Source organism: Nerophis ophidion, linkage group LG09 (genome assembly GCF_033978795.1).
Source record: "Nerophis ophidion isolate RoL-2023_Sa linkage group LG09, RoL_Noph_v1.0, whole genome shotgun sequence".
NCBI classification, from domain to species: Eukaryota; Metazoa; Chordata; class Actinopteri; order Syngnathiformes; family Syngnathidae; genus Nerophis; species Nerophis ophidion.
This window is the reverse complement of record NC_084619.1, coordinates 29,705,876-29,725,873: the sequence shown is the minus strand read 5'-3', so window position 1 is coordinate 29,725,873 and position 19,998 is coordinate 29,705,876. Positions and strand designations below refer to the sequence as shown.

At 38.9% G+C, this 19,998-nt stretch overlaps 1 protein-coding gene across 1 annotated transcript in view; it reads right to left on the bottom strand.

Moving 5' to 3' along the window:
• The window catches only part of tm9sf3 (transmembrane 9 superfamily member 3), a 33,612-nt gene extending 16,380 nt beyond the window's left edge, over positions 1–17,232 (bottom strand). Inside the window, exons 1-4 of the mRNA XM_061910771.1 lie at positions 17,005–17,232; positions 16,197–16,392; positions 10,755–10,877; positions 74–234 (exon numbers count right to left, since the gene is read on the bottom strand). Of these exons, the coding sequence (XP_061766755.1) occupies positions 74–234; positions 10,755–10,877; positions 16,197–16,392; positions 17,005–17,097 (573 nt within the window). The 5' untranslated portion in view covers positions 17,098–17,232. The remainder of the gene's footprint in view (positions 1–73; positions 235–10,754; positions 10,878–16,196; positions 16,393–17,004) is intronic.
• Between the last annotated feature and the right edge of the window lie 2,766 nt (positions 17,233–19,998).

The window sequence follows — 19,998 nt, the reverse complement described above, 5'->3', positions numbered from 1 at the left end:
GATGAACTGTTGTATGTGTTTACATGTTTCACATTACTGGCGATAAATTGTAATAAGATCAATCAGTACTCACAGAGTAAGACATTGCAATCTTTGTGTTGGGCACTAGTCTGACTTTGCCTTCACTGGTAAGATTAACATCCACAATTCTGTTCCCGTTAAAGCCGATCTCTAGTTTTTTATACGTCCAGAGGTAGTGGTCTTCTCCATTTTCATCGGCTTCGCCAACAATACCTGGAAAAAACAATGTGGATGAAATATCACATCGGAAACAAACAAATATACCATAAAGTACTGAAATACCATGCTTTCAAGTTGTGAAACATATTTTAACACTTATTAAACTGACACAAGTACGTATAATCCTACATTTATGGCTAATATGTTATCCTTATGTAATTCACAGACTATCATAGGGACATAGTGGGTTATAATACCAGGCAGCAATTTTGCATATTTCTATAGTGATGGTATTTGGACTTAGGTGTGAACATTCTATTTGTAAATATAATGCTGGATCATTAACACCAGTGTCTTCAACAATCATGGTCAGTCCTTAAAAATTAACACCAGTAGTGACTTTTGTAATATACTTCAGTCTACAACTCAACGTCAAAACATTTCAGAAGCTTTTATCTACTTTCAAGTAAGTTCATTTCAGAAAGTGTCCAATACAAATAAACTCCTTTTTCAGCTGCTTTTGGCTATAAAGCATTAGCCTTAAAACCCGCCTTCCGCCTGATTGTAGCTGAGATAGGCACCAGCGCCCCCCGCGACCTCAAAGACGAAGAAGCGGTAAAAAATGGATGGATTGATGGATTTCTGTTTTACACAAGATAAATACACTTGTAAGCTGAGGTCAAAATCTATATTATTGCAATATCACTTTGCTGCCGGTAAATATAGACGACACAAAAAACATTAACGGCACCACACCCGCAATGTAACATGAAAATTCTAATACACCTGTTTGAGCAGCTATGTGGGTGGCACCCTCACATCTAATTGTTAAAGACAACAATTAAAATGCACTACTGAGGTATTAAATCATTCCAACCGATTTAACAGACTATATATAACACAATGCATAAAAACAGAGTTTAGCCAATGGGAGATTTTAATGGAAGCATTCACATACAATGGTTTATATAGGGCACAGAGTGGGTGGGTACAGGCAGGCATAGGGTGTGGCGATTGGCTCATGTGTTACCTAGGAGGTGTTTCCGTCTGTGGCGGCATGTTGAAATGATTTCGCTGCGCTTGTAGGGGTTTTGATAGATCTGGATGATATATAATAAACAGTTTCTCTTTTAAGCATAGGTTGCATCTTTTATTACCACTGTTGTAAGGTGTGCTGGATGCAAGAATTTGCCATGTTATTGAATATTCAACATTATTGTCTTTGAGGTTCCAAATGTGTTTGCTGAGTTCTGTAGAATTCCGCAAAGTCTGGTTTCTAAAGGAGGCGTTGTGATTATTCATCATCATCCACGCAAAGAACTCCGTACTCATCCACAACAGTACACCATGGCAAAAAAAGAACAATTCAACATTTGACGTTACTATGGGGAGTTTTGACGGAGCAGAAACGTGCGAACTCGTTGGGAGTTTCCTCCTCTCCCAGCTTGCTAGCCTCAACCTGAACCTTGGTATTTACCGTGATGACGGACTGGCAGTGTGCCGCGCCTCGCCAAGGAGCAGCGAGAACACCAAGAAGCGCATATGCCAAATCTTCAAAGAAAACGGCTTACGGATCACGATTGAAGCCAACAAGCAAACCGTCAACTTCCTCGACGTCACTTTCAACCTGAGAAATAACAGCGACCAACCATTCACGAAACCCAACACAACACTCCAATACGTGCACCATGACAGCAACCACCCACCCACCACCACGAAAAGAATACCTACCGGAATTGATAAAAGGCTATCGATGCTGTCATCTAGCAAAGCTGAATTCGACCAAGCAACCCCCCCGTACCAGAAAGCACTTGATGAAAGCGGATACAACTTCACCCTCACCTATGAACCCACTCCAGGAAACCAACCAAAAAAGAGCAGAAAACGAAACAACATCATCACAACGCCTCCTTTAGAAACCAGACTTTGCGGAATTCTACAGAACTCAGCAAACACATTTGGAACCTCAAAGACAATAATGTTGAATATTCAATAACATGGCAAATTCTTGCATCCAGCACACCTTACAACAGTGGTAATAAAGGATGCAACCTATGCTTAAAAGAGAAACTGTTTATTATATATCATCCAGATCTATCATCCCTCAACAAGCACAGCGAAATCATTTCAACATGCCGCCACAGACGGAAACACCTCCTAGGTAACACATGAGCCAATCGCCACACCCTACGCCTGCCTGTACCCACTCACTCTGTGCCCTATATAAACCATTGTATGTGAATGCTTCCATTAAAATCTCCTGATGATTGAGGGAAGCCCTCATGAAACAGTTCTGTAGAGATGAAGTAGTCTTGTGATCTTTCCCACACCTACATACATATACATATATATGTATACATACATATACATATATATATATACACATACACATATGTGTATATATATATATATATATATATATATATATATATATATATATATATATCTATATGTGTGTGTGTGTATATATATATATATATATATATATATATATATATATATATATATATATATATATATATATATATATATATATATACACATATGTGTATGTGTATATATATATATATACATATCTATATGTGTGTGTGTGTATATATATATATATATATATATATATATATATATATATATATATATATAAGGGTTGTCCCGATCCGATATTTGGATCGGATCGGCCGGCGATATTTGCCAAAAAATCCGCATCGGCAAGGTGTGGGAAAATGCCGATCCAGATCCAGTTTTTAAAAGATATCATGTCCATGTTTTTCAACGCACCAATTTAAATAATAAATTCCACTCTTCTGCTGCTCCCTAAGCTCCGTTCCGGATTTTCCAGCACACCTTCAACACATCCACAGGTCTGTGTCCTAACTGTTAAGTCGGCCATGTGAATTAAAAGTTACGGTAAAAATGTCAGCTGTGTGGGATTATTTTACCTTACAAAACGAACATAGCGACAGAAATCTGCCAGCCACATTAACAGGCAACCAATGGTCGCTGCTAGACAAAACTGCAACAAATCTTAAACCCTTCCAAGAGCTGACAGCCGAGGTTAGTGTGACATGTTTTCTAGACAGTGAGAGCGAAGAACAAGAAGGCCACCTTACTCGATGTGGTGCACACACGTTTTGACCATGTGGAAACTGAACCCCTTTATGCCGTGGCAACAATGCTAGATCCACGCTACAAAGACAAGTAAGTGCTTTATAATTATTCGAGCATGTTATAAGCTTCAGTACTATATTGAAAATATTTTACTCTACAGCTGGCATTTATTTCTTTGTCAGTATTTCAGTAGCCTAATGTTTCATAGATATAAGGTGATGGGAATGTATTATTATTGTTATTATTATTATTATATTACTATTTATTATTATTGTTATTATCCTTCAGTTATATGATGGGTGAGGAAATGAATGTCACTGTTGATCATTTGTGATCTGTTTTGTGTGTTACTTGTTGTCATTGAACATTAATATGTGGAGAGTGGCTGAAACAATATAAAATAATTGATATATCTTTATTACATTTTATCCAAATGTTAAGGTTCTTCACTAATGCTACCAACCTGGATCAGGCAAAGAAAGCACTAAAGGTAGAGGTGATGAAAATGGAACAAGAACTGAAGACCATGCACTGTGGAGAAGGTGTGGCTGAGGCTGAGACAGCAAGGAGAACACCAGGAATGGAGGCTGGAAGCTCAACCAGCAGCCTCGGCAGCTACTTTGACGACATACTGGAGGAGAGCTGCACAGCAAGTCCATCTGAGCAGCAGATCACTCCAGGGACACTGTTTCAGTTGTAGAGCTACCTTAGTTACCCTCGAGCTGGGCGTAAGAGGAAATTCTTTTCACTACTGGAGAGACAATCAGTCTCGACTACCCGCCCTGGCAGCAACAGCAGCCAAGTTCCTCAGTGCTCCTTGCACCAGTGTTGAGAGTGAAAGGCTTTTTAGCACAGCCTCACTCATCATTGATGAACACAGGAGCAGGCTGAACCTGAGCATCTTGAAGTACTTGTCTTTGTGAGAAAGAATCTCCCCAAAATGCTCGGACTGCAGTCAGGGGGGGGCAAACAATTGAAGGGAGTGTATAAATAGTATTTTTTTTTTTTTTTTTTTAAGTTTACACTTGTTCAAGAGCAAGTATTGATGCTGAGTTATAGACATTTTATCCCACTCAGGTTGTTTGTGTGTTTTACTTTATTTAATAATGTTTAGAGCATTATTTGCACTTTATACTGTTCACTTTTTTACTGTTCAATGATGCCATTTCTGTTTGTCGTGTATAATTTTGTATATTTTGTGTTTATCTTTGAATAAACAGGTTAGTTTTTGGTACCAACCATTGTCTATTATTCAAACTCACCTAATTCACCTGGCTAGTTGTTATCAAGAGTACTAAAATCCTTTTCAACATGAATCTGACAACTAAATAGGCTAAAAAACTTTAAACTTTAATACATGCTCGGATAGGCCAGTATCGGCACCGGATCGGAAGTACAAAAACAACATCAGTATCGGATCGGAAGTACAAAAACCTGGATTGGGACATCCCTAATTATTTATATATATACATATATACATATATATATATATATACATATATATACAGTGCCCTCCATAATTATTGGCACCCCTGGTTGAGATGTGTTTTTTAGCTTCCAATTATTTTATTTTTTTTCTAAATAATATGGGACCTTAATGGAAAAAAAGAGAAAAATCCAACCTTCAATACAAGTGCATTTATTCAGTGGGGAAAAAATCCCACATAAAGAAATAATTATTTGACATCAAATAATGTGTGTCACAATTATTAGCACCCCTGGTGTTAATATTTTGTACAACCCCCTTTTGCCAACAAAACAGCACCTAATCTTCTCCTATAATGTTTCACAAGATGGGCAAAGACAGAAAGATGGATTTTCAGCCATTCCTCTTTGCAGAATCTCTCTAAATCATCCAGAGACCTGGGTCCTCTCCTCTGTACTCTCCTTTTCAGCTCACCCCACAGGTTCTCAATGGGGTTGAGGTCAGGGGACTGAGATGGCCATGGGAGGAGCTTGATTTTGTGTCTGGTGAACCATTTCTGTGTAGATTTGGCCATATGTTTAGGGTCATTGTCTTGCTGAAAGACCCAGTGACGACCCAGCTTCAGCTTTCGGGCAGAGGGCAACAGATTTTGATTTAAAATGTCCTGGTATTTCAAAGCATTCATGATGCCATGCACCCTAACAAGGTTCCCAGGGCCTTTGGAAGTGAAACAGCCCCACAGCATCACTGACCCACCCCCATACTTCACAGTGGGTATGAGGTGCTTTTCAGCATGCGCATCTTTCGTGGTACGCCAGACCCACTTAGAGTGTTTGTTGCCAAAAAGCTCAATCTTGGTCTCATCTGACCAAAGCACACGGTCCCAGTTGAAGCCCCAATACCGTTTGGCGAACTCCAGACGCTTGCGTTTATGATTGTGAGTGAGGAAAGGTTTTCTCCGTGCATGCCTCCCAAACAGCTTGTTGGCGTGTAGACAGCGCCTGATGGTTGATTTGGAGACTTTGTGACCCCAGGATGCTACCATTTGTTGTAATTCTGTAACAGTGAGCTTTGGAGATCTTTTGATTTCTCTTACCATTCTCCTCACTGTGCGTGGTGGCAAAATAAACTTGGGTCCTCGTCCAGGCTTATTTACCACTGTTCCAGTTGTTTTGAACTTCTTAATTATTCCTCTCACAGTGGATATGGGCAGCTGCAGTTGAGTGGCAATCTTCTTGTAGCCTCTGCCTGACCTGTGAAGGTCGACGCACATCTGCCTCACTTGTATGCTGTGTTCCTTTGTCTTTCCCATGTTTAAGAGTGGATAAGAGAAATGGCCTCGGTGTCACGTCATATTTATACCCCAGGGAAACAGGAAGTGATGAATTACTAATTAAATGTTCCTACGTACTCTGGTAAACTTTGTAAACTACTGTAGAAATGACAGAAATGCTTCAATTATATTTATTTCCTGGGAATTGTTAAGGGTGCCAATAATTGTGGAACAGGTGATTTAATGAAAAATAATTATTTTTTAGTCAGGGATTTTTTTATTTTCTTACAATTCATTTGAGTTGAAGGCTACATTTTCCTACAATTTTCAGTGTGACAGTATTCTTCTGCAATAAACACTGAATTTATTTTAAGGCTTTTAACACATCTCAACCAGGGGTGCCAATAATTATGGAGGGCACTGTATATATATATACATATACATATATATATATACATATACATATACATATACATATATATATATATATATATATATGTATATATATATATATACATATACATATACATATATATATATATATATATATATATATATATATATATATATATATATATATATATATATATATATATATATATATATATATATATATATACATACATACATACATATGTATATATATATATATATATATATATATATATATATATATATATATACATACACAAATCAATAAATAATGTAGGAACAGACACGTTCATAACAATGTGTAATATGTTCATTGTTTACCGTATTTTGATCGTTTTAATCATTTCTGGTGTTTATATCTTCTGCGCATTGGATTTCTCTTTCCAGAAATCACGTCTGACTTCTAGCAACAACTTGTGTTCCTACCTACGGAATCAAACACGTGTGTGTGCTCTACTCATGGCAGACTTGGTAACGGACAACGAAGAAGACTATTTTTGGATAAATGAGGATTCATAATCTCATATTTTTGACAGCTAAATATATTGAGGATGAACTAATGCTTATAGAAGTGAGCACAAAAGAGGGTGAAACATTGGACCAGACGGAAGCCGATACAGAGTGAGGTGAAAAAGTCAGTCGAAGCGGCAAATGTTGATTTTGGAGACAAGCTATTTTGACTTAAATGGCGTGCTGGAAAAATCCTGGGCCAGTTGTACCAGACAAACAAATGTCCATCCAGTGAGTCTCACTTTAATATCAATCCTGATACATGGAGCACACCAAGCGAGTCATTACAACTACAGTACTTACGCTCTCTGGCTAGCTCAGCTGTGTACAAACAAAAAATGACTTGTGGGCTCATACTTTACAGACACTGTAATATGTTTTTTCATGCTTTTCATGATGTTCTATCGCAGTTAGAATAACAAACTTGAATGCGTTTCGTGCTGACGTAAAAGCCAGTTTATCTCTTGCCATAATGAGCTTTTACAACTAATACCGAAGCACACCGATATGTTACTACGATAGAAAAATTGTTCCTCAGTGTTCGCTCTTACAATAACAATGTCGCTACAGTTTATTATACAGGTTATGGAATGTAAATTAAGTATTGTCGACGTTTTTTGAATGTATTATTAAAGTGACTTATAGGTAGAATTGATTGCTCCCATTAGCTGCATTGCTAGCCACCTAGAAAAAGCCGTTTTTTACATGTGAGAAAGCAAAATAAATAAAAAAAATCATTGGTCTTTTTGTCTCTCATAATGATTGTGAACGATAGGAAAATTCCAAAAAAGTGCAGTTCCCCTTTACCATAATTAACACATACATTTGTCAAAATTCCTAGCAGATCTCCCGTCAGGGATCAAACCCACTACGTCCGTCTTTTTAGATCAGTGGATTCATGCAACGCACCACAGGGCACGGTGACGATCTCACGCAGTGGGAAGGGTCTAAGAATTATTGTTCGGTGAAATTTCCCCCCACGTATCGCGTGACCCTATGCACAGCGTGTATTGCGTATTTGTCTTTTGTCACCAGATTTTTCTGCTTTTACAAAAAGTGAGTAATGTAGTATTAAATACGGAGCGTTTAATTCAGACAATGAACCAGACATATTTTGCTTATGTGACATCTGTCCCGCTTTACCGCATCTTTCTGAAATTGGTATTTTTTTCTGCAGCATTCAAATAGAATAGAAGAATAGGAAATGGGATGGAGCTGCTGGAAGTTGACCAATGACTAAGCAACCTGCACATAGTGGCCGACGGTCTATAAGGTCACTTTTGCAGTTTCTTTTGAGTGGTTACTTTAGACAGGTTTGACTGACCACTAATTGTCTACCAGCTGCTGCAGTATTTGTATTGTATTGCTTGAGGACAACAAAACTAATGTTTTGTATATGTACACATTTAAATAATCTCAGAAAGAAATGTAAAAAAGAAAAACAAATGTGTGTAGACTGCAATGTATTACGTTCATGCTTTTATTTTGAAGCTCATTGTGCACTCTGTCATTGTGGGCATGTTTTATTATTGTGTAACTAGACTAGACAGTAGTAACATTTCACCACACTGCTTAGTGATAATGAAAAAGTTATTGATAATACAACCTGTTTGCATATTTACAGAACAATTTTTATGAAAATAATCCCTTTATGTCTCAAATTGTATGTAAAGAAAAGCTCTTGACAATAAATGTATATATGTTAAACTTAATCAATAGTTTTAATGATAATAGTAATAATTAAGGCTGTCAATTAATATATTTTACCGCAATAATCGCATTGTTCATAGTTAACTCAAAATGAATTACAATTAATCGCAGATATAATTTTTCATTATTAATAAGTGTACCCTAGATGGATAATTTTTCAAGTTTTAACACCATGACTGAACAATTAATTTGCTTTAATGAAATGTGTTTTAAACATTATGCTTTTTTTAACCAGCTCAACACAAAAAGGAAATAAACACGCTTTTAATGAAAATTTAAAAAAAATACCTGCACTGTGTCGGTGTCTTGCCAGATTTGATATTTTATACAAATACAGAATTTGTATTTATGCTTTAGGAACACTTGCATTCAGAGCAGGAGTTATGCCATGTTTAAATGCCAGTTTTACGCATTAATAACACAAAATGTTGATTGTAACAATCATGGTTTGATTCCCTCCGGGTACTCTGGCTTCCTACCATCTCCAAAGACATGCACCTGTGGATAGGTTGATTGGCAACACTAAATTGGCCCTAGTGTGTGAATGTTGTCTGTCTATCTGTGGTCTGTCTATCTGTGTTGGCCCTGTGATGAGGTGGTGACTTGTCCTGGGTGTATCCCAACTTCCATTGGAATGCAGCTGAGGTAGGCTCCAGCACCCCCTGCGACCCCGAAAGGGACAAGCGGGAAGGAAATGGATGGATGGATGGTTTGATTGTCAAAGATGTTTGCTAATGTAAAGTGTGATATTTCTACCTGAATAAATGCTTCTAATATGTACAATACATGTTGTACAAGCTAACCTTCTCTTTTTATTAATAGAATGTAATATTCAGCCTGTAAATCCTTCTGTAATTCAGGACTCGTCCGGAACATGTAATACAACAATTTACACCCCTCCCACCTAAACCCCATATTCATCAACTGATGTATTAGCAATTCTTATCACAGAATACCATTACAAAACATGTTTGACAAAGCATGATTGTAATGTAAGACATTTTTATTTTTAATGTAGTTAAACCAGATGTATAGCATAGCTCTTTTTTTCAGCCGGAAAAGTGTATAATTGGTTTGACAAAGTGTCTTGGCTTGTTTTGATGTTGGATCAACTGTTTGCAATCAAAAAGTCCCCTTTCGACTTCCCGCCTGCTGTCTTTCATTTCTGTTGAGCTTTTATGTCATCTTACTTACTAAAGCAGTCACAGTGAATTGATGAATTGATTAACGTGGACCCCGACTTAAACAAGTTGAAAAACTTATTCGGGTGTTACCATTTAGTGGTCAATTGTACGGAATATGTACTGTACTGTGCAATCTACTAATAAAAGTATCAATCAATCAAAAAAAACAGTAACAATCTAAATTGCAAGTAATAAATGCACCCTCACTATTATCTAAACACGCAAGTTATAGTAAATGGGTTATACTTGTATAGCGCTTTTCTACCTTCAAGGTACACAAAGCGCTTTGACACTATTTCCACATACACCCATTCACACACTGATGGTGGGAGCTGCCACGCAAGGCCCGAACCACAACTCATCAGGAGCAAGGGTGAAGTGTCTTGCTCAAGGACACAACGGACGTGACGAGGTTGGTAGAAGGTGGGGATCGAACCACGAACCCGAAGGTTGCTGGCACGGCCACTCTCCCAAATTCACTACGCCGTCCATAGCTAAGCACCACCTGAACATCTGAATGATGCACAGCAGTAAGTTATTGCAGTGATGTCGTCTTGGCAGAAAATTGTCTTTTCTTGTCAGGAGAACAACTTGCCATGGCTTGGAACCTAATATTTCCGTAATGTAACTTTTTCTCTCTCCACTTATGCGCGCTATTACCCCCGCATGGTTCTTATCACTAAGCAGTGAACTGCAGCCCAGTCTTCCCCGTTACAGCACATCCCGAGGGTCAAAAAGTACGTGTGTGCATTAATTGCCCATTAAAAAAATTTGTGTCGTTATTGAAATGTATAGTTAACGCATTATTTGACACCCCTAAAAAAATACATGAGAGCGTGTACTGGGAATTGTGTTGTCAAACAAGTTGGTGACCTGAGCGGTTCCACCGTAAACATTTTTCTGGACAGAGACAAGATAACTTGTTACTTACCCCAGATGGGCAGGTCGTCAATGTACATTTGGTACCAGTAGTGATTCTTTATGGCATACACAAAAGCATCCCGTTTGGCTTTGTCCAGGTCGATTTCACAATATGTCATCTGCAAGACTTCATCTGTGGGTGTAAAAATGCATTATTATGCGGGGCATTCAAAAATTGCATAAAGAAATACATCCACTGTTAAAGAAGCAGCAATTTCCAGGATACCCAACTTTATTACTACAACTGTAAAAAAGTACTAGGTAGTGGAATTCTCTGTAGTCGTGGTAATATAAATTGCTAAAAAGACTTCCTTTTTGTCCGTCTAGAGTCCTTTATGTCTACTTTACATCTTTCATCTGTCCTAAAAAATATTACGGCTACAAAAAATATAAACCCGTGATGTTAAATGTGCTCTCGTTCTTTTGACTTACTGGTCACACCGGCTGCAGTTTTTCCAAATTAAAAATCACAAATCCTCACAAGTTATTTCAAGCGTTCCTCACTAGTTTTTTTGTACACACACCATTTTATAGTATTTAGTTTTGGATGAAAATGTCTGCCTAAAGAATCCTTTGGTTATTCGTATACCGTCTTGGTTATCGTACATCTAAACAATGCTACTAACAAACTAGTCAGTTTGCTCGCATATCATTCCGCAGAGTCAAGTGCCCAGAAAAGATTTGCACATGTTAATTATTCAGTCTTGTTGTGTTATAAATAACACAACCAACCCAATTGTGTTAAAAACATGTCTTTATTGCAATTGTGTAAGCCTGCTCTTAACTCAGCTTTGTCACCTATGTGACATCATCACCGGTTGACTTAAGTGGTTCTTGGCTAACTAATAACACAGTTATAACCATGACTCGCTATGCTTTTTTTTATTCAGTATGGCTGGGAAATATCCCATCATTAAGCCAAATTTTTTTTAAGTGCCAGCACTTGATAAAGAAGGTGAGAAACACTACAACATCATTCAAGCCAGAACTGGGCAATAAATGAAATTTATTGATTAACACAAGTTTATTTCCCCCAGGAGCATCTGCCCTACTCATTTTTTAAGCAGAAATTCACACACATCGCAACAACATGGCCACTGCTCGCCCAAATGAGAGCAAAAAGGAGCGAAAAGCTTTGTTTAAAATAAGAGAACTGTGCGGTCACAACTCGTCATCCATCCATTTTCTACAGATTGTCCCTTTCGGGGTCGCGGGAGTTGCTGGAGCTTATCTCAGCTGCATTTGGGCGGAAGGCGGTGTACACCCTGGACAAGTCGCCACCTCATCGCAGGGCCAACACGGATAGACAAAATTCACACTCACATTCACACAGTAGGGCCAATTTAGTGGTTTGGATTTGATGCAACGTACATGGAACAAGTAACTGCACGAAGCAAAGTTTGTTTCAAAAAGTCTGAAACAGACGCGCATCAAGGCAAGTGGGAGAATTGCAACTCTTTAATAAGCAAACAATAGCGCAGCAATAAATTAATACGTTCCTGCTAAAAGCATCTTACTCTTGTGGAATCATTTACACAAAGCACCATAAGTGATAAGGAGCATGATGGCGAAATACCACCAAAGTGCTTGCTGTGCATACCTAAATATGTGGTGCCTCTATTTACAGTGAAAAAAAACTATGTTTATCCACTTATGAAAACAATCGTACCCTCTTAATGTCAGTATTATTCATTTTGTGTGGAGATTTTATTCAGAACAGTAATCATTTACTTAGCTTATTTGCTTAGCAGCGATTCACTTAGTTTCCTGAAAGTTATTTCATACAAATCTGTTCTAAAAACTCATAAAAAATTTGAATTTTGTCAAGAATAAAATTAAGTTTATGTCCATGCTATGTATCCTGTAAATTGTGGCATTGTTTGTCTCTTTTCTATCCACTAGATTTTGATCAAATAAAAGCAAAAATTGTATTAAGTGTTTTGTTGTTTTTGGTTTGGCAAATTTGGAAATAAACATGAAAAAAAGATGTTGGCCATATTGCCCAGGCTTAAGTATCATTATCCATTTCATTCATCATTCATATGCATTTAACATTATTTTATGCACGTAAAACTATACAGATTCACTGAAAAAGGTGTTTCATATGTCTTTGTGTCTGGAATATCCATCCATCCATCTATTTTCCACCGCTTATTCCCTTTGGGGTCGCGGGAGGCGCTGGTGCCTATCTCAGCTACAATCGGGTGGAAGGCGGCGTACACCCTGGACAAGTCGCCACCTCATCTATTCAATGGATTTGCATTATTTCCTATGAAATAACTTGCTTCAGGTTTTGTACATGTCAGTCCTCTGACCTTTTTGGAACTGAACACCAATGTACCCCTGTAGTTTTATTTTAGTCAAAATAAGGATTGCTCTTCAAGAAAATATTGACTAACAAAATACTGACATTGTTAAAACTGGTGAACAAGCCTCAAAAGGTCAGGACCTAAGATACACTGACACATTTCTTGTCTCGTCACTTCAGATCAGCCTAAGACTTTTACTTTAATGCACGAATATTATAACTTGAGTCAACTTACTTATTCTATGTAGTATCTATCTCCTACAACTGTCCACTAACTAGCATAACATGCCATTCTTGTGTTTGCTCTGAGCACACTCTTAAAGTCCTTTGTAAATTTGACTTATTTTAGAATTCAGCTATCCTAACCTTTATCAATTCCAATAACGTATTTTATCAACATCACGATCCAAAGGTCCTGTACTTATTACTATGCCCAAAACCATATCATTTTGGTTTGGAGTATTTACATTGGCATAGAAGACGAATATTAGCAATCCATCCATCAAGTCAGACCAGGAACAACATTTTAATTTCAGATGTTGGAGAAAATTAAAGGATTTTAAGTGTGCCTTATAGTCTGAAAAATATGGTAACAGGAAACATACCAGCTAGAACTAAAGACAGATAATAAAGCCAGTTCTCTACCAGGAATCACACAAAAGAAATTTCATCTGCAATTTGCATACTTTCTCCCTCAGTCAACAACATAACTTCTGATTGATTTATTCTTATTTGCTATACTTGTTCGTAGAGCTGGGCGATATATCGAAATACTCGATATATCACGGGTTTGTCTCTGTGCGATATAGAAAATGACTATATCGTGATATTCGAGTATACGTTCTCATCCAGTTGCTTTTAGCTGCGGGCATTACACTAGAGGCTTTTATCACTCTTTCCTGTTTCTCCTCCTCAGAGACAGCAAGCGCACCGCCTTACATACGTCATATACCGACACGTCATACGTCATGTACGTATACGTCCTCGCGGGGCAGAGAGGTAGCAGCATGGGTAACGTTAGCTGTGATGCGAGTGGTAATACGAGAGAAAGAAGGTGAAAATCTGGTAACAAATGAAGGAAGAATTAATTCCCAAGAAAAACAGCCGGGGTCCATTGTCTGGCAGTGGTTTGTCTTCAAGTGGGAATATGTCTAACAGACAACCGTAAATCATCAAGTGTGGTGCTAAAGCGTAGTTACAAAAAGTAGCATTACTGCTAATATGTAGCATCATTTGAAAAGTCATCTGCTAGAGAATGAAGAGTGATTACTCCGCATATCAACATCTCCATTGGGTGCCACACTAACAAAATCATGCACAAAACTGCATTTTAACTGTTTTAAACTTCTGTAGTTGCGTTCTGTACAAAAAGTGCACTTAAATTTAGTGTTGTTTTCATATGTCATCTTAGTGACATCATGCACAAAATCGCTTGTTTTAAAATGTCTCTGACAATCTTGCACTTTCATTTTTGGAAATGACATGAATGTGTGTGCCACTGCTTGATAACCGTTGACTAAATACACTTTTGGTAAATTGACTAAGTTGTGATTTCCCTCTCTGCATGAAAGTTTGAAATAAGCATATATTTATGCAGTATGAACAAGAATGTTTTAATGTAGACACATAGAATCATCATACTGGTGTGATTATATGTATCAAGTGTTACCGTAATTCAAAGCTAGGGCAAAATATCGAGATATATATCGTGTATTCAGGGATGGGAATGAAGATTTACAAAATCAGCTGAAAATTTTTTAATCCTAAAACACCGCTTTGCGGAAGGCCGCTAAGCGGCCGCACCTGAGTGCACGTAGGAGGGTCTGGGGGCATGCCCCCCCAGAAAAATTTTGAAATCTATGTTAGCTTAGGATGCATTTCCTGCTATTTTGAGTCAAAATCTAACAATATTCTCCTGAGCAAAATTTCACATTTATTAGCAAATATTTTCATAAAAATGTATCATGTGATGAGATTTATGTATACAAGTTTACACATATATCAAATTATTGCACACTTTTGGAATATAGACAAAAATAGGCCTACAAATGGATTAACTCGAATTCTTCTCTGTAAACTCACTTTACTTAAGATGCCTTGCCGATTTCGCGTGGTCAAAGACTGCCACCTTTCCCCGAGATCCATAGTTCACAATGTCCTTGCAATATAAGCACTGAGTTCATCGCACTTTGCAATGAAATCGCTGATCAGTTCGTCTACTTCTACGATATTGTTGTTAATCTTCACCTTCAGTTTGATAGATATATCGAGCCATGCCCAGTTCCACTTGCTTCTCACGCCCTTATCGATATATTTCGCTAATGAAGCATTCGTATCTTGAATAAGCTTAACCATGTCTGAAATTGTTTTGTCAATAAAGAAACATGTTAATTGAGAGCTACTGTGTTTTCTTTCCAGATTAGTCGCCGATAAACACAACCAATATAAACAGAATACGAGTTCAGAAACGCTCACAATAATTGAGGTTCAGGGACTAGATATTGTCGGCAAACGTGTGCAGACGCCTATAACGGGCAATGTCATTGGTTGATGTTGTCAGCTGATAGTAGAGCTAGCCAATCTGGTGCCTTCACACATTGGCAATATATTTTTCGCAGAAATTCTCTGCCTTGTACAGATAACTAGGTTAACGCAGAGACAAAAACCACGAGTACCTAACCCCCCCTATAAATTTCTCCCCGGATTTGAACGATTCACAGAAATGACCCTGGCGGCGCCAAAATCGGCGGAATTCCGCGGAAAATTCCCATATCTGTGTATCGCGATATGGCTTAAAAATATCGGGATATTAAAACAAAGGCCATATCGCCCAGCCCTACTTGTTCGTGATTAAAATATTGCCGCATAGAGGCCAGCTCACACTTATCTCACATCTGACTGCTGATTGGTCAGCTGCTGTGTTCTGTCAATCATTGTAACATTGGCAAGACGGGCGCCTCAGAAAGCCAATGCATGAGCTTGTGGGGGGTTCTAAAAGGGACAATCTTCAGCCTGAGAGGTTGTCTACTTGGCGCTAGTGTTTGACTTGTCTCCATTCAACAGCGTAACCTTATTTTTGAACGTTAAAACAGTGTAGGGGACAAAAAAATGCTTCCTCTAAAAGTGCAGGGTGGAGTAGAATACCTTTGAACTTGATGTTAAGGCCGCTGAATTCCAGCTCCACTCCTTGCAGGGCTTCGCCGAGAGTTTCATGGTAATGACTGATGGTCTTCTTTGAGCCCACACAGAAGGGCAAAGAGAAATACTTGTACGTCTCCTGTCGGTTGTGGTAAGGCCCCACTGTGTTCATCCATAATACAACCTCCTCCTTATCTGTGTACTGTAGGAAAAGAAGCAGTCTTGTTATGAATGCCAGGCACCATACACTTTTCATTGATCTGTTTTTTACATTTTATCAAACGCCAGTCATTTTTTAAGAAACATTCCTTGATTTAGGCGGATTTTTTATGTGTTTTTTTTTATAAAGACAATGACGATGATGAGGCCTGACGTTAAACTAAGTGTTTACGTATAAAAAGCAGTCACTTGTTGGGTTTTTTAATGGACTGCCGACGCAGGTCATTTATTTGCTACAATTTTTATTCAGACTTTAATTGATAATGCAAGATCTAATAACGAATATGTGAGCCAGTCAAACTTGAGAATTGTTTCCGCCGGCGAGTGCTTGGTTAGAAAAGGCTGGAGGAGCAAGGAAGCTAACAGGCTAGCAGGCAATCGTTTGGCCACACGGGCAGCAAGTGCTGATGCTCGCTCACTAGCAGTAGGTTAGCAAATATATTGGATGTCGCCTCACGTCAACGCTAAACAAGGCGACAACTGCCACTCGGATCTACGCTTCGACTTCGGCTAGCCGCCGCAGCTAATACAACGTTAGCATGTTTCACAAACGTCCATTCTTTTTGAAGAATCGGCCTTTCAAACGCAGTCTTACTGTGTGTTCGTGTTCATCGGCCTCGACAGGTAAAAGGGAGCCCACGAAAGTGAGGAACGCCACGGCTGCCACCTTCCACCTGGATGATCCCATTTCTTGTCAAAAGAAAGTGTGCAGAAAGATCGGGGATGTTAGCAACGCAGGGCTATCCCACCTTCTTCCTGGTTGTATGACAGAGGCAATTTTTGGGACGCTCTCCGACTCGTACGCATATGGCGTAAGCGTTTTTGCCGAATGCTCATCGGACACGACCCGATTGGCCGAGGCGCGTCACGTGGCTTGGTTCGTCGAATGACACTGGAAAGCGGTGACTCGAGCAGTGAACTGCGAAACGCTGTCGGCGCATCTTCCGCAAGCTTCAGCCACGTCATCCGACTGCCAAAACCGGAGCTTCACGTTTGCACAATCTGGTCCCACGAACGTGTCTCAGTTGGAAGGAAGTGGATCTGTTTACAGTCCGTGTCAACCTGAAGAATAACTGACAGTTCCATGCGCTGGAGTGTGGCATGTCAAAGGACGCACATGCAGGATTCACTTTTAACGGGAAAAGTAAATAAAGTCAATACATCCGTTGACATGACGTGGAAACAGGATACGAGGGCATACACAATGAAGCTATTGTACAAACCCCGTTTCCATATGAGTTGGGAAATTGTGTTTGATGTAAATATGAACGGAATACAATGATTCGCAAATCCTTTACCCATATTACCGTATTTCCTTGAATTGTCGCCCGGGCGCTAATTAATTTAAAACATCTTCTCACTCCTGCGCTTACCAAAGGCATCCGGTAAAAGTAAACATGCGCAGATGTGACGATGACATCACATGTTTGATGGCTCCTCACAAATTCACATTGTTTTTAATGGGAGCCTCCAACAAAAAGTGCTATCCGGACCGAGAAAACGACAATTTCCCCATTAATTTCAGCGAGGATGAAAGATTCGTGTTTGAGGATATTGATAGCGACGGACTAGAAAAAAAATAATAAAAAAGGTTAAAAATAAAAATAATGCGATTGCATTGGGATGTATTCCGATGTTTTTAGACACATTTACTAGGTTAATTCTGGGGAATCCCTTATCTTTCTATTGTGTTGCTAATGTTTTAGAGAGTTTAATAGTACCTGATAGTCGGAAGGGTGTCTCCACGGGTGTCTTGACGCGCAGTGTCTCAGGGAAGTCGACGGCAGCTATGGACGGCACAAGCTCAGCTTTTCTCCGGTAAGAACTGACATTTTAACCACAATTTTCTCACCGAAACCTGCTGGTTGACAAGTGGTAGGGATCCATGTTCTCTTGACCGCGCTCTGATCTATAGGAAAGTTTCACTTCCAGGAATTTTAAACAAAACCGTGTGTTTGTGTGGCTAAAGGCTAAAGAGTCCCAACTCCATCTTTATACTGTGACTTCTCCAATATTAATTGAACAAATTGCAAACGATTCAGCAACACAGATGTCCAAAATACTGTGTAATTATGCCGTTAAAGCAGACGACTTTTAGCTGTGTGTGTGTGCAGCGCTCATATTTCCTTAAAACCTGTGATGTCTAGCGTACACGTCATCATTACACGGCATTTCAAAGACGAAACTCCAGGGAAATTTAAAATTGTAATTTAGTAAACTAAAAAGGCCGTATTGGCATGTGTTGCAATGTTAATATTTCATCATTGATATATAAACTATCAGACTGTGTGGTGGATAGTAGTGGGTTTCAGTAGGCCTTTAATCTTCTTCCCTTTATGCGATTTCAAATTACCGGTATTGTAATCAGCCTCCTCCATTTTGAAAATGATGACAGGGGAAGTGTCACGAGTTTGACCAGGCGGTAATACTAAGCATGCGCTAATTATTTTGGGAAGCGAGTTTGACCCGACAGTAATTCAAGGCAGGCGCATACTATATGCCCTGCGCAAATTCAAGGACATGCGGTAAGTTGAATATGCTACAAAGACAACATACTTGATGTTCAAGCTGATAAACATTTTTTTTGTGCAAATAACCATTAACTTTAGAATTTGATGCCAGCAACACGCGACAAAGAAGTTGGGAAAGGTGGCAATAAATACTGACAAAGTTGAGGAATGCTCATCAAACCCTTATTTGGAACATCCCACAGGTGTGCAGGCTAATTGGGAACAGGTGGGTGCCGAGATTGGGTATAAAAACAGCTTCCCAAAAAAAATGCTCATTCTTTCACAAGAAAATATGGGGTGAGGTACACCCCTTTGTCCACAACTGCATGAGCAAATAGTCAAACAGTTTAAGAACAACATTTCTCAAAGTGCAATTGCAAGACATTTTTGGGATTTCAACATCTACGGTGCATAATATCATCAAAAGGTTCACAGAATCTGGAGAAATCACTCCACGTAAGAGGCATGACCAGAAACCAACATTGAATGACCGTGACCTTTGATCCCTCAGACGGCACTGTATCAAAAACTGACATCAATCTCTAAAGGAAATCACCACATGGGCTCAGGAACACTTCAGAAAACCACTGTCACTAAATACAGTTCATTGCTACATCTGTAAGTGCAAGTTAAAGCTCTACAATGCATAGCGAAAGCCATTTACCAACAACATTCAGAAACGCCGCCGGCTTCTCTGTCCCGAGATCATCTAAGATGGACTGATGCAAAGTAGAAAGGTGTTCTGTGGTCTGACGAGTCCACATTTCAAATTACAGGACGTGGTGTCCTCCGGAACAAAGAGGAAAATAACCATTCGGATTGTTATATGCGCAAAGTTCAAAAGCCAGCATCTGTGATGGTATGGGGGTGCATTAGTGCCCAAGGCATGGGTAACGTACACATCTGTGAAGGCACCATTAATGCTGAATGGTCCATACAGGTTTTGGAGCAACATATGTTGTCATCCAAGCAACGTTATCATGGACGCCCCTGCTTATTTCAGCAAGACAAGTGTTACAACAGCGTGGCTTCGTAAAAAAAGAGTGCGGGTACTTTCCTGGCCCACCTGCAGTCCAGAC